At 41.7% G+C, this 15412-nt stretch overlaps 1 protein-coding gene across 2 annotated transcripts in view; it reads right to left on the bottom strand.

The window, feature by feature from the left end:
- Positions 1–5334: 5334 nt before the first annotated feature.
- Positions 5335–15412, bottom strand: part of CRACDL (CRACD like) — a 52918-nt gene continuing 42840 nt past the window's right edge. For both annotated transcript variants that reach the window (XM_045005545.1, XM_045005536.1), the window contains exons 9-11: positions 12581–12783; positions 10341–10488; positions 5335–9819 (exon numbers count right to left, since the gene is read on the bottom strand). In XM_045005545.1, coding sequence (XP_044861480.1) covers positions 9677–9819; positions 10341–10488; positions 12581–12783 — 494 coding nt within the window. In that variant the 3' untranslated portion in view covers positions 5335–9676. The remainder of the gene's footprint in view (positions 9820–10340; positions 10489–12580; positions 12784–15412) is intronic.

The following is a 15412-nucleotide window of genomic DNA, read 5'->3' on the forward strand; positions in this document are numbered from 1 at the left end:
AGTGTGTCCTTCCAGTGTTATTCTAAGAAGATGCAAAATGCTACAGGTGAATAAAAAAGTGTGAATAACTGTTCAAAGGAGGGGCCAAATTGGATATACTTGGGGCCCTATTCTTTACTCCTTTCTCTGTGCAGGCAACATACCCACAGAAGTTCACTCCTGCACAGGGAGCATAGAATAAGGTCCAATGAGTTAATAAGGACCTCAAGGTTATTTTAGCAGAGAAAATAATCATAGAATATCAGGGTTGGAAGGGACCTCAGGAGGTCATCAAGTCCAACCCCCTGCTCAAAGCAGGACCAATCCCCAGACAGATTTTTGCCCCAGATCCCTAAATGGCCCCCTCAAGGATTGAACGCACAACCCTGGGTTTAGCAGGCCAACTGAGCTATCCCTCCCCCAAAAGTGCAGAAGCCACCTCTCCATCCAGCACACAGGTTGGCCAGTATGTGTTTTTTTCTGAGCTGTGATTGGCTGAAATCCTTTTATTATAACTGTGGATGCTTTCCATTGCTCCTTTCAATACATGATATAAATTCCGGTTGGTTTATTGACATTGTCCAAAGTAGCTAAATGAGCCTAAGTTTTTGAGGTGCTTATTGATAGTCCCATTAAACAAGAGTTACTATCTATTTGGGGGAAACAAATGAGGTTGGAGGTGGCATTAGTCCAGGAGACACACCTGCCAGAGCTGGGGTTGGAATGAACTTGGGTCTCCAATTCATTCACTTCTAAGGTGTGAAGAAAAGCAAGTTTACTTGATTCTGCAACCTTTACTCACATTGTTCACTTACTCATACAAATAGTCAATTGATTTAAAGGGGACCAATCACGTGAGTAAACCATGTTGCGATATCTCAGTGTAGGCAAGTATCAATCATCTAGGACAACATAACTCTTCATTGTGGTTAGGAGGGCCTTCCAAGATTCCCTTTTTGACTTCCTCTCTCAGCCTCAGATCTGTCCACATTGCTCCACGTGCCAGCACAAGAGCACAAGAGCAACATGAGTTGCCCCAGTTTCCTTCCAGGGCTGAGCACCCCATTTCACTTGTGCTCCCAGCACCTGCCAGTATGGACAGCAAGGGGCAACATCCAAGTCCAATAACCGGCCCAATCCATGGAGCAGAATTTAATTTTCTAGTAGACAGTCACCAAGGATTTATTTTCTGGTCCTTCTCAAGGCAGATGATGGCTCCTATATTTTCTTTCACTGCCTTTTCCTCATTAGGATAGATCTCCAGTAGATTTTGTTTTCAGACAGCTTAGTAGAGTTAGTTACAGATTAATTACAAACTCCTGGAAATCAACAGACCATAAGGAGTCCCAGAATTCAGTGGGTATACCCAGGAGCGGCGCCAGGGTTTTTGGTGCCCTAGGCGGGGGTCCTTCCACGCTCCCAGTCGTTGGCGGCAATTCTGCGGTGGGGGGGGGGGTCCTTGCGCGCTCCCGGTCTTCGGGGCACTTCGGCGGCGGGTCCCAGAGCGAAAGACCTGCCGCAGAATTGCCGCCGAAGACCCGGAGCGCGGAAGGACCCCCAGCCGCCAAATTGCCACCGAGGGCGGCAAAATGCCACCCCCCCCCAAATCCTGGTGCCCTAGGCGACTGCCTAGGTCGCCTAAATGGAAGCGCTGGCCCTGGGTATACCAGGCATTAGTATGAATTAGTAGGCATTCAGATACCATCTGTAGACAGGTGCTGCCATCCCAGGGCACCCCCCATGGCCTGGGATGGTCCTGCAGGCACCCTGCTTCATTTTTCTTTTGAGGTTCCTCTGACAGGGTTCCCTCTCCACTCATGGCACCTCCTGCTGGTCGTTCTGGGGATTAGCTCCATCTCTTAGCTGCACCCTCCCCAGTGGTCTCTCCACCCATCTTCTCTCTGTATGCGGCTTCTCTTGTTCTTGGTGCTGCTGCTTCGTCCATGGCTTGGCCCTCCAGCCAGGTCACTCAGTCCCTCCCTTTCTGGGGAAATCACAGTTTTTCCAGCCCAGCTGTCCAGCAGGCGTTTTCCACATCCTGAGCCACTACCTAGTGGCTGGTAGGGAAACCCAGGCCCGCCCTCTATGCTGGGTTCCAACCCAGGGACCCTATAACATGCAGCCTAGACCTGTACTACCTGTGGCCTTGTGGCTGTTTCCCTGGGCTTTTCCCTTAACTAGCTCCGCACTTCTCTGGGTTCACCAGCTCCTCCACTCACTCCTCTTATGGAGTCTGTGCAGCCTGCCTTCCTGCAGCCACAAACACTCCTCCCTCTTTCCAGGGAGTGATTGTCCTTCCCTAGCAGCCACTTCTCTCTCTCTCTAGCCAGCTACCTGTCTTTCTACAGGCCCCCCTGTTCCTGTCCCGGTGACACTGTTCCTCAACAATTTACTCCCTGGCTCACAGCCTAATTAGCTGCTTGTGCCTATCTGGTCCCACCTAGCTCTTGCACATCCCATCAAAGTTCCAAAATACCCCAAACCCTACACTTACATACAGAGTCTTTAAAATAATATTCCCTTTCTCATGGAGTCTAATTTATTGAACACCATGCAGCTCCCAAAAGAGCCCCTCCCTGAGATTCAGGGTTTAACAACCCTCCTAAGGACTGTGCTTCAAATCCTGGTCTGTAAACTCTTCCCCTTCAGTTCAGGACTTGCACAGCCATCCTTCCTGGGCCTGGGTCCTGGCTGAATTCCTCCTTTTAAACAGCTCCTCCAGCAGCTCTGTCTGACTGAGCTTGGAGCATCCTCTTGATTCCCTTGTCCAGTCATCTAATCAGCCTCTTGATCCACCCCAATAACCTCAAACACCTGTCTGCACTGGCTGGGAGAGAGAGGAGCCTTGCCCCACCCACTCTACAAGGCTCCTGGTCCCAGGCCCTTAAAGAAACAATCATTTGGGATGTCCCCCATACTTTCCCTCTCCCAGACGCTGAATATTCCCGGAACCATCTTCCTCTCTCCCAATTACTGCTTCAGTTATTTTCCAGCCTTCATCTGCTTCCCTGGACACAAAGAATGTGGTAACTGGGCTCTCACATTATTCCCTAGGGCCTTAAAGAGCAGTACTCCATAATACCATGACACGCATGTGTTATAAGAACTTGAATAGAACAGAATGTCATTCATTAGAATTATTGACACACAGCATGTACAATTTTATTTGCAAAGAATCCATCATAAACAAACAAATTAAAGATTCACATCAGGATTAAAAATTTGAATAAATCCTCATTTTTCTGATACTGAAACAGAATGAAATCAACAATGAAAGGTATAGAGAGCAAAGGTAAAAGATAGAATGATTTCAAAACCTACTTTGTATCAACAAAATTTTCCACAGACCTTACTGAATTCACCCACAGTTCTTGGGTATATTTTGGATCCCGATGAGAGGAAATTGTTTAACTTTTTCCTGGATGACTTCCATTTAAGCTGCTTTAAACCAGGTAGGGAAGGTTCTGGAAATAAAGCCAATGTACATAAAGAACTGGAATGTTTAGGTAAAATTTAGACATTGAAAGATATTGCAAAGCAAGAGGATATGGAAGGGATTACAGACATACACATCACTGTGAATAATTTGAACAAGAGTATTGTCAAGTTTGAAATGAACAATAGTATTGTCAGTGTTAGGCCTAAAACTTCTGGAAGTTTCACAAAGCGAGCCTTGTAAAATTAGCTTTAAAAAGCAAGCTTTGCAAAAGGAAACAGACTTGTGGTCAAAATGCACTGCAACCAGATAACACATTATGCTGACTCCTATAAAGTGAGATAAGTTGTACCCCCCGTGCACAGCTTGTCTAACCCACATTAACCATATTTAAAACAATTGTCTACAAGAAAATAAGCAAGCATAAATTATACAGTCAAAGCGACAATGCTAACCACATTAAAGATTTGGCCTAACCTGATTGGTTGATCTGCTTCAAAACACGTCCAGCAAATACTATATAAAAGAAGGTGTAAAGATGCAAGTATGTGTGTGTGTGTTGACCTAAAAGAGATCACTCTTTGTTAGGCTCACATACACACCCCCTGAACCAAAGGGACTTGCGCTTCACCGACTATCTGTGCCCGGCCGGTGTGGAAAGCAGTTGACTGAAGGTAACATATCTTTGGAAGAATGCAGGGTAAGGTTTTGGAGTGAAGAGGTCTGGTTGTGCTCAAGCTAGTTAATCTTAAGTCTGTATCAATACTATAACTTAGTTATCTTGGTAAAGTGTTTTAGAGTTGTTTAAGTTGTTTAAAGATAATAGTAGTCAATAGTTAATCAATATATAATAACTGTATATGTTCTTGTGCCTTGCTGGGAATGGGCACAATGCTGGTAAAGCTAGTAGTTTGTAAACAATAATAGCTTTACACGTCGCTGTGCCTGTCTTCAGTATAACTTGCCATTTATACTAATCCTCACTCAGTGTTGGTCTTTAATTCTGTTTTTCTTACTCTGTCTGTGTTGCCTTTATAGTCGTCATTAAAAACCTTTCTTGAGGAATAATTAGTTGTTTAGTTTCTCTTTTGCGGACACTACTCAACCTCATTACATGTGTGTTGGGTGGTGTGAAGTAGCGATCACCCAGAGCCCCATTAGGGTCCTGATGAGTGCCTCCTCCTTCCATTAATCTCCACAGTCACCTTGGTACCCCTTGGTACTCATGAGATGGAGAATTATCTGGGTATAAGAATTAATAAAAGTCTTCCGATAGCATTTTCAAGTTTTTGATGTCAGACAATAAAATATCATACAGTAGAACCTCACCAATTTACACTAATTATTGGGAGATCAATGAATGCTGGGAATATGCAAGTGAGGGTGAAATTCAGCCATGTGAAGAGCGCGAGCATAAAGCCTATGCACCACTTAAGACCCACATCAATCCTATTTTGAGGACTTAAATAGTACACAGACCTTATTCTGGCTCTCTAAATGGCTGAATTTCTATGGGATTCTATGGAAGGTGCTGCACTGCCAAATATTCTCAGAGTTGCTTCTTTTTTTCACAGTACAAACCTGTAAAGTTACAACCATAAACACAGAGTCCTGTAATTAAACCCTTGTCTCCCACAGTAGAGTGCTCATCATGTATATGAAACAAACATGGTGGCAATTTTATTATACTCTTTGAGACTAACAGGCTATTAATGGTATCACAAAATAACAAGCTGTTTGCTAAACTACTGTTGAACATTTTTACTGATAAGACTTTAAATATCTATTTGTCTCTAAAAAAATTGAACAGATTTTGTAAAGGTTTTCTCTGTTAAACACGACAGACGGCATAACCCCATTTTGAAGTAAAGTCCAGAGAGATGCTTTAGCCTTAAAAATGTATTTATTACATTTTGCTATACAACATTAAAAATAGTTTAGTTGTGATTTTTTTACTTAAAATTACTGAGCTAAAAGTTAAGATATATTATAATATTACAATAAGCAAAACAGTAAATACTGTTTAAGTCACAAAAATCTACAGTTTTCTGCATTCAGAAACATACAGTACACAATTTCATTTACACTATATGCAGTACTTTAGCACTGGGGGTTGATAGCACCTCCAAAACTTGAACTTCATCATTAAACAGTAAGCAGAAGAATTGGTTTTAAACAACATAGGGTCCATCACTTTGGGGAGAGAAAAAATGCTCCTAAGGGTTTCTGGTCTTCACCTCCATATTTTTTTGTTTGTTTTTGTTTTAATCTACCTAAAACATTATTACTTTATGTGAAAAGGCCATGAATTAACCTTGTTTTTTCCAATATTATTTCAGTAGATTTGCTACTGGATACTGTATTGTACTTGTTGCAGCTGAGCAAAATGGATCATGTTGAGTCAGTCATATTGCTTGTGGGCTGAAAAAGTACAATGGCATCTACAGTAAAATTGATTACAGTTCTTTCCACACAGTCAAGAATATAAACCATAAATCAGTTTGCCTAAATACATTTTATTACATCCTGGGATTGCCAAGTACAATCTATTTGGCTGGGAGAAAATATGCAGGATCTGAAATAGTTTTGCATTATTTCCCATGTTGGTGGACAATAGTGACCATTTAGCAATGGCTACAGCTGAGTCACATGACCTTTTGATCTAAAATAAAGAAACTCCAGCACAGGATACTATTGATACAATAACCTATTTGAAGCACAATCAGGCCGTACATTTGAGATACTTAAATTTATGCCATTCTGATGGACTAATGCTTTAAGGTCTGAGCACATATCATATAGTACTAACCACCCTGTAAAACCAGAACTTGCTCCCATGGAAATCATTGGAAGTTTTCGTTTGATTTCAGTGGATCCACAAGCAGGCCCATAGCAGCCAATTGTCACTGTTCCTGGCAAAGTCAAGTTAATGAGAGTATTGAACATAGAGGATGCTATCCTGGCCACACTGAGGTCAATGGCAAAATTCACACTGACTTCAGTGGGACTAGGATTTCATCCAGAAGGTGACAAGATCAGGCCCGCGTTAGAGCTAGGGCTGCACTTTGTGGGAAGGTATAAGATAGCTGCATTTGCTCATCTCGCAAAACTATGTGTGGGGTCCATTCTTTGTATGTTTGTGGGGCCCAGAATATTGTGTAGGAAACCCTAGAACACTCTGTTAATAATCTCCTTTATCTTGAACCTATGTCTGTCAAACAGAATTTCCTTAAAGATATTTGGAATTGTCCCATGTAGTTGCACTGCTCACTCCCCAGAAATTCAGGTGAGATCAGATACATCTTAAATAATTTAGAACAGAGAGAAAAATTTAAAGCAATATAACATACGATTAACTCTAGTTCAAGTTAATTTCCAGAAACCATTCTACTCTTCAGTGAGGGTATGAACAGGCAATAATCAAAGGATAACGTAGATTTTTTTTTAAATTTAATTTTATGTTCTACATTTTCTCTTTAACGTAGAAGGGTTTATTTCAAGAATTATGCAGATTGCAATGCAGTACCTTAAATAAACTTTGTATTGTGATTTCATGAGTTATTTCTTAATGTTAGTTTTTGGGGCTTTTTAAGATTGTGTTACAGTACCTAAAAAGTGCATCTGTTTATATTAGAGAGTGTCTTACAATACATTTAAGAGATAACTGTAGAATAAACTGTGATTTTATATTCTATGTTTTGAGAAATGAGTGATTATTAATCGTGATTAAAGACTATATTGCAAATGCACAAGCACAAAGGGCAGAGTGAAGGTTGCTCATGTAAACAATTTTGGGGCAGTTTGGATTTGAATCCGAATTTTGTGCTTGAATACATTTCCACTTTTAATATGACCAATATAAAGTTGATGAGGATGATTTTCACAGGAGTCTGCCTTTAAGACTGAATAGCTAAACTTCTCCTTCTACTCCTGGTTTCTGAACATTTACAAAAATGATTGTCTTGAATTTTATGATTCCAATGAGACTGGTGGGAGTTTTGCCAGAATAAGAACTGCAAGACTAGGCACATAAACAGCAGATTCATATTTATGTTTTCAAAAGACTGACAAATATTTTAAATTCTATGATAAAAAGGTAAATGTCATCATTTGTAACAAAAGCTCTAGTCTGTTTTTATTCTTTAAATAAATGAGTTGTACTATACTTACTAGAATCTCTAAAGAGCAACTAATGCCAAATTGAAAATCTTCAAAAACATGCTTTTTACTCATATATTCTGTTTTATTTCCCTCACTTTCTAGTACTAAGGAGATCTGTTGAAAATAGCTTATTTATCTCAAGTGTTCATATACGCCAATGCCTTATTCTTTATCTAAGTTGATTTACAAACGCTTCATTAAAGTTGATTAAAACACATATTGCCTTCGGCTCCCCAGACCCTTATGAAACATGAGATTTCAAAATCTCAGACTCATGGATTGGAAAACAAGGACATTCTAAGTTAAGGTTCCGTACATATCCCTTAAAAGAATATTAGCCTGGCAGGAAAAAACAAATCACAAATTTATAAAAACTAAGAAGTGAACATCAAGGTGCTGCTAAACACATACAGCACAACCACCCAGCCTTGCTCTATTGCAGGGGTTCTCAAACTTCATTGCACCACGACCCCCCTCTGAGAACAAAATTACTACCTGATCCCAGGAGGGAGGACTGAAGCCTGAGCCTGCCCGAGTCCCGCTGCCCCAGGTGTGTGTGTGTGTGGGGGGGAGAGAGCTCAAGCCCCACTGTCCTGGGTGTGGAGGGCCCAAGCCCAAAGGCTTCAGTGCCAGGCAGGGGGCCTGTAACCTGAGCCCACCACCCAGGGCTGAAGCCCTCAGGCTTCAACCCTGGGCTGTTGGGCTTAGGCTTCAGCTCTGGTGACCCCATTAAAATGGGGTCACGACTCACTTTGGGGTCCCGACCCACAGTCTGAGAACTGCTGCTCTAGTGTTTTTGTGGGAGGAGAGATTGTTTCCCGTAACAGCAGGATACTAATTTTAGGACATTTCCGAATGGATTGTTAGTTTCTTTGTGATTGTGCAGGAGGACGAGAGGAAGTACAATAAGGTCAGCGTGATCTCTATCGACCAGCTGCAACTACTTCCCCATGTCAGTGTTGCTACACAACCAGCAGAGGTGCCCATGAAACTGCATAAACAGGGATCCCGATTTGGAGTTGCGGTGGGCACAATGAAAATAATATTGTTACAGCTTGTTAACATACTGTGCTATTCCCAGTCCCTTTTGCCATTCAGATGAGGGCAGAGTTAAGGCTGTGAGGTTGTATTGTGTTTGAAGAAGCATCTTACCTGTTCAGTTCCTGGTTTTGTAACATTTGAGTTTGTGCTCAACAAGTCCCATACGCTAGCTCGTTAATCTTTATCTGAATTCATAATCTTCATCTTTGATATCATAAGCATATCCATTGCCACTAAATATGGTGTCACAAACCAACATGATGAATTCCCATAAAAAACAGAACACCTGCATCTGGGCGAATTCTGGAGAAGAGCATTCATGAATACATACATGAGATTCCAATTCAATCCAAACACATTTGTTTCCTCTTTGCTTGCTTTTCTGTGCCCATTTGTGCAGCCAGTTTTGTTCAGGCAAGTATTTCAGGAGGAATTTTTATTTATTTTCACGCACAAACAAGTTTGTTTATGCCTCAGGAATCAAATCAAAAAACAGAAACCATACCATGTGACTCAGCTAACCAATCGCACAGTTCAAACAGCAAATTCTGAATATCTGATAAAGTGCTCAATAAAAACAAGTCATGAATACATTATTGGCCCAAACATCTTTAAAGAATGTCTGTCAGATAACGCCAGTAAAAGAGATTTATATTATCATGATCTGATAGTGGATAATACACAAATCGATAATGAGCAGTGTAACAATGTTTGCAACAAAAAGTTCAACAAGATTTAACAAAGATACTTGTTTTATGCAATTTTAATTGGGGGGCGGGATACACAATGTATATAGGCAGAATGTTTTTCTAAGTTGGTGTGTATGTCCTTAAAGTAGATTGTTTTTAAACCATTTCTAGTACCATCCTGATTGCTACAGAAGGTTTAAGGTAAACTTGTTGACAGCACTTATTGCACTGTTTTTTCAAAGCTTTATAACAAAACCCTTCTGATGTACCATAGACTCTTCATTGTGATTAACTAATCTTTAGAAGTTCAATTACGTGGACTACTCAATTATCCTAAATAACATATACTATTGGTCTGAGATGTATCACCCTATTTTATAATCTGTGGCATATCACTCCAAGCTTGGGATTTCTTTTTGGCAAGTTCCATCCATGATGGCTGATCTGGAGCAGAATGACTGACTTTCTTAAACTGGTTCATTTCTTCTTTCTCTATCAGCACTGAGGATTGAGCTATTGTGAAAAAAATATATATACATTATGTTAGCTTGATGCTCATCTATAGACCTCACCTGTTTCTTTAAAACTGTACATTGTCCTACAAAATTAAACCTTTACATTCCACATGGAAACTTATTCTACAGTGCATTAGCAAAGAATTAAAATTGTACTATAGATCAAATGCAATATTTGCATGCATTTGACTTCCTCTAATGGGGGCAATGCATGTAGGTTCCAATCCAGTGAAGTGTCCAATGCCCTCAACTCACATTGATTTCAATGAGACCTGAGGTTGCTACAGATCTAGCCCATTATAAACAGCATTCCTCAAAATAAAACTGTGGAAACTAGTGTTAAAGAAACAACTACAATTCTTGCTCTCACTGCAGCCAGTGAGAAGTGGGAAAGAGACAAGTCACTATGGCATGGATCCTGCAAACACTTAAGCACATGGGTAATTTTGCTCATATGAGCAAAGTCATCCACATGAGGATAGGAGCCTACATCAGTATTTCAAGCATTTGTTTTCATACCAGGGACATGATGCGACAGCGAGTTGGCTCTTGGCAGTGGCTCGTTCACGTCAGACTTTGTCTCATTCCTCTGTTCTTCAGAAGACGTTTTAGGTGCTAAATGTGAAGGTTTGCTCCTGATGAAGTCTGCTTGTTGCTTCATTGACCCCTAATTACATTGGGGGGAAAAAAGCAGGTAGAAATTTTTTAAATAATTAATCGAGAAAGAACAATAGTGGGAATTTAAAAGAAGATGAACAACACAGGAGTGAACAAGATGCTCCTGCATAACAATGGGAAAGTCTTGTCACACACTTGTTCCATTTATTTCACTCAAGTTATCACCAGTTCATAAAGCTCTAACGTTTTGAGTTTTGTTTCCAGGACTCTAATTTTGCAATTTAAAAGAGTGCCTCTGTATTTTGTCTTATTTACAACAGTGATTGCAGAAGATTGTTACTTTCACTGCAAATTTATTCTCGGCCATATGCATCCCTCTGCTAATGTGAATAGAGAGGAGCCATGCCTGGCAGAAAATGATTTGTGGCACACACTGCGGGAGCTGTGGTTTCACAATATGTTTCCCTTTCTTCTCCCCAACTCTGTGAGTTCAGAACTCTGTGGTGGTGGAGAAGGCTAGGGTTGGAGTTAGATGTTCTTTGAGGCACCATTTCCTTCAGATCCTCATGGATTTCCTTAAGGAAGGCAACGCTGACCACATCAGCATACTCTTCCTTGGGTTCCCCTACTGTCCAGTGACACTCCCCCATGATGGGAATCCATGGTAGTATGTTTCTGGAAGGAGCCCTGTTACCATGTGGGACAGAGATAATGGGAGCAGTGCAGTAGCACTGAGCCTCATGCCCTATGGTCAGCAGGATCTTGGGGTACCTACGGACTAGAAGGGTCATGTCTCTTAGCTGTTGTATGGAACCAATCTACATGGCACAATTTGCAGGATACAATGCAACTTGAAATCAGGAGATTTCTGGCGCTTAGAAGGGAATTTCTCAAATAGGGGATGATTTGACCCTCTATGTTTTAAGTAGGAAAGAGTCCTGTGGCACCTTATAGACTAACAGACATGAGCTTTCGTGGGTGAATACCCACTTCGTCGGATGCACAGGACTCTTTGCTACTTGTACAGATCCAGACTAACATGGCTACCCCTCTGATACTATGTTTTAAGTGTCGTGAACATGTACACACTTTATTATGGTTTATAATCTCATCTGGACACATTATTAGGGAACATTTCTTGTTAATCACACTGCCGTTATTTATCGCTTGTTGTCCTGTAGAGAGGCCTCTTTTAAAACTTTAGAATACAATACACTAACCTCACTTTCTATCAGGAGAGCTTCATGTAAGGAATTATTTAGCATGAGTTTTCTAAGAGGCAATGCTAGCTAATATCCAGTGTCACCATCACATATAAGTCTGATTTATCACAGTACAAAAAGCCAAAATCTAGATCATAAGAACATACATAAGAACGGCCATACTGGGTCAGACCAATGGTCCATCTAGCCCAATATCCTGTCTTCCAACAGTGGCCAATGCCAGGTGCCCCAGAGGGAATGAACAGAACAGGTAATCATCAAGTGATTCATCCCCTGTTGCCCATTCCCAGCTTCTGGTAAACAGAGGCTGGAGACACTATCCTGGCTAATAGCCATTGATGGACCTATCCTCCATGAACTTATCTACTTCTTTTTTGAACCCTGTTATAGACTTGGTCTTCACAAGATCTTGGTTTTGTCACTGAGTGTCAAACAGAAAAGTTATTTTTACCTTATTTCATTTCTCCAGACCCTGAAAATTGTTGGTGAGGTGGTTTTGAAACCAAGCTGTTCTGTCAGGCTTAAATCACTGAGAAGATTTTGGATTACTATGAAATGTGTGTGGGGGTTTTAAATACACACAAAAAGAACAGATTCCCTCAGTAGGGATTGCACAATTTAGCACATCAGTCAGTTTACTTCAGTGTATATATACACAAAGCTAGGCCTGATCCTGCCAGCACTTACGCAGATGAGTAATTTTACATTCTAGGTGCAATCCCACAATCACTCACGTGTAAAATTATTCATGAGTAGTCATGGGACTATGCATGTGTACAAGTTTTTGTAAAATCAAAGCCTTTGTAATTAAGTATCAATAATTAGATTTTTACAGAATTATTTAATAGCAACTGATCCAAAGCAAGAATGCAACAGCAATTTTACACAAAAGCATTAAACAAGTTTGCCTGTAAGCACCTCCATTCTTTCCTTCTCCTTATTTTGTTTTTCTGTGTCTGACTTAACATCTTGAGCCACAAGTTTCTCTTCTTTAGTAGGGTCCGGCTCCTGTTGCTTGTCCCTCTGCTTCTGTCTTACTATAGTAATCCAGGCTGGCTTTGACTGGCTGTCAGTTCCTCCTGCAGAGTCTGCTGTAATCACTGGGGAAGGCACAGTCTTCTCTGTTGACAGATTCATTTGGAAACAAGGTTATTTGAAAGAAAACCTTAATTCATTTTAGCTCCTTCACTGTCTTATTTCACTGATTTGTTATTACAGGAAATGTGATTGAAGAACATTTTATTTTGACCCCTTGAGGAGTTTTGATGTTACTGTTCATTATTCACTTTGCTAAATTACAATTTTATTTGTAAGTAATGCTTCTGTATCTTTGTCCAGAGAGTGTCACCGTGTCACTCCTGTCATATGAGCGATATAAAGCAGCACCAGTCAAATTACATCAATGCTGCAACTGTGAATCGCAAACTGTCAACAGCTGACCACTCTTGATTTTGCCTCTCTCTCCTAAATACCAAGGCAATGCTTCCATAGCACTAAAAAAAAGAGGGAAATGTTAAAATGAAAAGCCACAGAAATGAATGCAACAGGCCAATTTCACTGCTGGGGTAAGTGGATGAGTGAAAATTCCATTGACTTAAATAGTTGCACCCACTTACACCAGTGGTGAATTTGGTCCATCAAGCAGAAATAGCTCTTACTCCTAAGTAAGCAACAAGTTAATCTCACAGTGCTTAAAAGGTACAAGAAAAGTAACACTAATCCTAAAACACTCACTACCTGTGGGCCTGCTCCTCTACACTGGAAGTCTTGCCACTGATGTAGATGGCAGCAGGATCAGGCACTTGTGTATCACTAGTAAGTGAAAAATCAACACTGTCAGAGTGTCATTTCAGATTGGTGAATGAAATACAGGAACAACATTTACAGAGGAAATCCTAACTGCAGTGTCTGGTACTAATGTCTGGGATTCTTGGGAGCTGTCAAGGAGTCCTGTAGGACTTGACACAGGCTTGCAGACATATTAACTAATGTGAGGCTCAACATGCTGTTGCAGTGAGTGGAGACAGGGAGGACCATTATGTTTTACATAGTCTTTTCTGGACATGAGTAAACTCTACTGGAACCAAACATGGGTTAACGACAATCACTGGACAGGATGTTTACTATTACTTGTCCCTGTCTTCACTGCCTGCAAAGTCATGTTTAACACTGTATTAGTTAACACAATTCCTCAGGGTCATGTTCTAACACAACCCAGTTTTCAATTAAGACAAGCATGACAAAAGAGAGGCAGTATGTGGGGAACAAAGCAATCAGACAGTAAAGTGTCAGAAGAGTCACCCTTCTGGTGTCAGCACTGTGGCCTGGTCTACATTAAAAAGTTAGGTCGACCCAGCTACATTGCTCAGGGGTGTGAAAAAGCCACCCCTCTGTAGTTCAGCCGACCTAACCCTTGGTGTAGACAGTGCTAGGTCGATGGACGAATTCTTCTCTCGACCTAGCTACTGCCTCTCGGGAGGAGGATAACTTATGCCAATGTGCCACTGTAGCATTTCAAGTGCAGGCAAGCCCTGTGTGGTGAAAACCTGCACCTGCCAATGTAAACGTTTCAGCCCTGTAATGCCTGGTGGGAAAGTGCAGAAATGGTTAAAAAGAATTAGAAAGTCAAAGTTTGACTAAGGCTTCCAGGCAGTGCTCATGGCCCAAACACCAGTCACTGCCTTTGAGATCATATCCGGGGCCTTCAGCCAAATACGACTCCCAAATACAAGCTCAATGAGCCGAGGCATAAGTAAACTTAGAGGCTCTTGCATTCCTCCTAGAACCCTACCATGAAAAATGCAATTGGTTGAAAGACTGAAAATCTTGGTTCTTTTAGGATAAAATTTTGCAGGCTGACACCAAGTGTGTGCCAGAAGCACTCCTGGTTGTTAGAAAGGGAAGAACAAAGCCTGAGTAATATTACCTCCTTCCAAAGACCCACCCAGCCCCTACTCATGGCCCTCAGCTGATCCTGCTGATGAACATGGCCTCCTGATTGCCTGAAGACTTCAGCAGGCAGTTTTAAACTCTGCAACAGGCCTGTTTCCCTGGCTGCTCCATAACATTCCATGGTTGCAGCTGTGATTCTGGTCCTGCTCTCAGCTCCCCCTGGCTCCTAGCCCTTTCTCCAGATTCCTGCTCCTAGTGCCTGATTCCTGCTCCTAGCTCCCAATTCCCATTCCTGGCTCCTGTCCCTGCTCCTGCTTGGGTTGATACTTCAGCTCTGACTCCTGAATTTTGGCTCTTGCTCGCTCCCTGGACTTGGCATTCAATTTCTGAACACATCTCTGACCCTTGGCTCCTGGTTTCTGGCTCTCGGCTCCAGCTCACTCCCCAGCTTTGATAACTTGGCTCCTGATTCAGACCACTGGGCCTGGCTGTCCCTGTTCCAACCATTAGGTTGCCCTCCTGCCCTGACCACTAGGCAAGGCTGCCCATAGCTGGGCATTGCACCTCCTGGAAGAGGTGAAAGTAGATGATTTGTCTTGGATAGGAATGAAGAAAAGGGCAATTCTTAAAAAAAATTGTCATTACTGTCAGGGCTTTAGGAAGTGCGGGGCCCAATTCGAACAGTTTTGACAGGGCCCCGGCAGGGATGACTAAAAAAACCCCACACAGACGTAAAAAAACACACAAATGTAAAAAAACCACATGGGGCTTGTACTCACCGGGCGGTGCTCTGAGTCTTCGGCAGCACTTCGGCAGTAGGTCCTTCACTCGCTCCAGGTCTTTGGCGGCACTGAAGGA

Source organism: Mauremys mutica, chromosome 1, assembly GCF_020497125.1.
Source record: "Mauremys mutica isolate MM-2020 ecotype Southern chromosome 1, ASM2049712v1, whole genome shotgun sequence".
Lineage (NCBI taxonomy): Eukaryota > Metazoa > Chordata > Testudines > Geoemydidae > Mauremys > Mauremys mutica.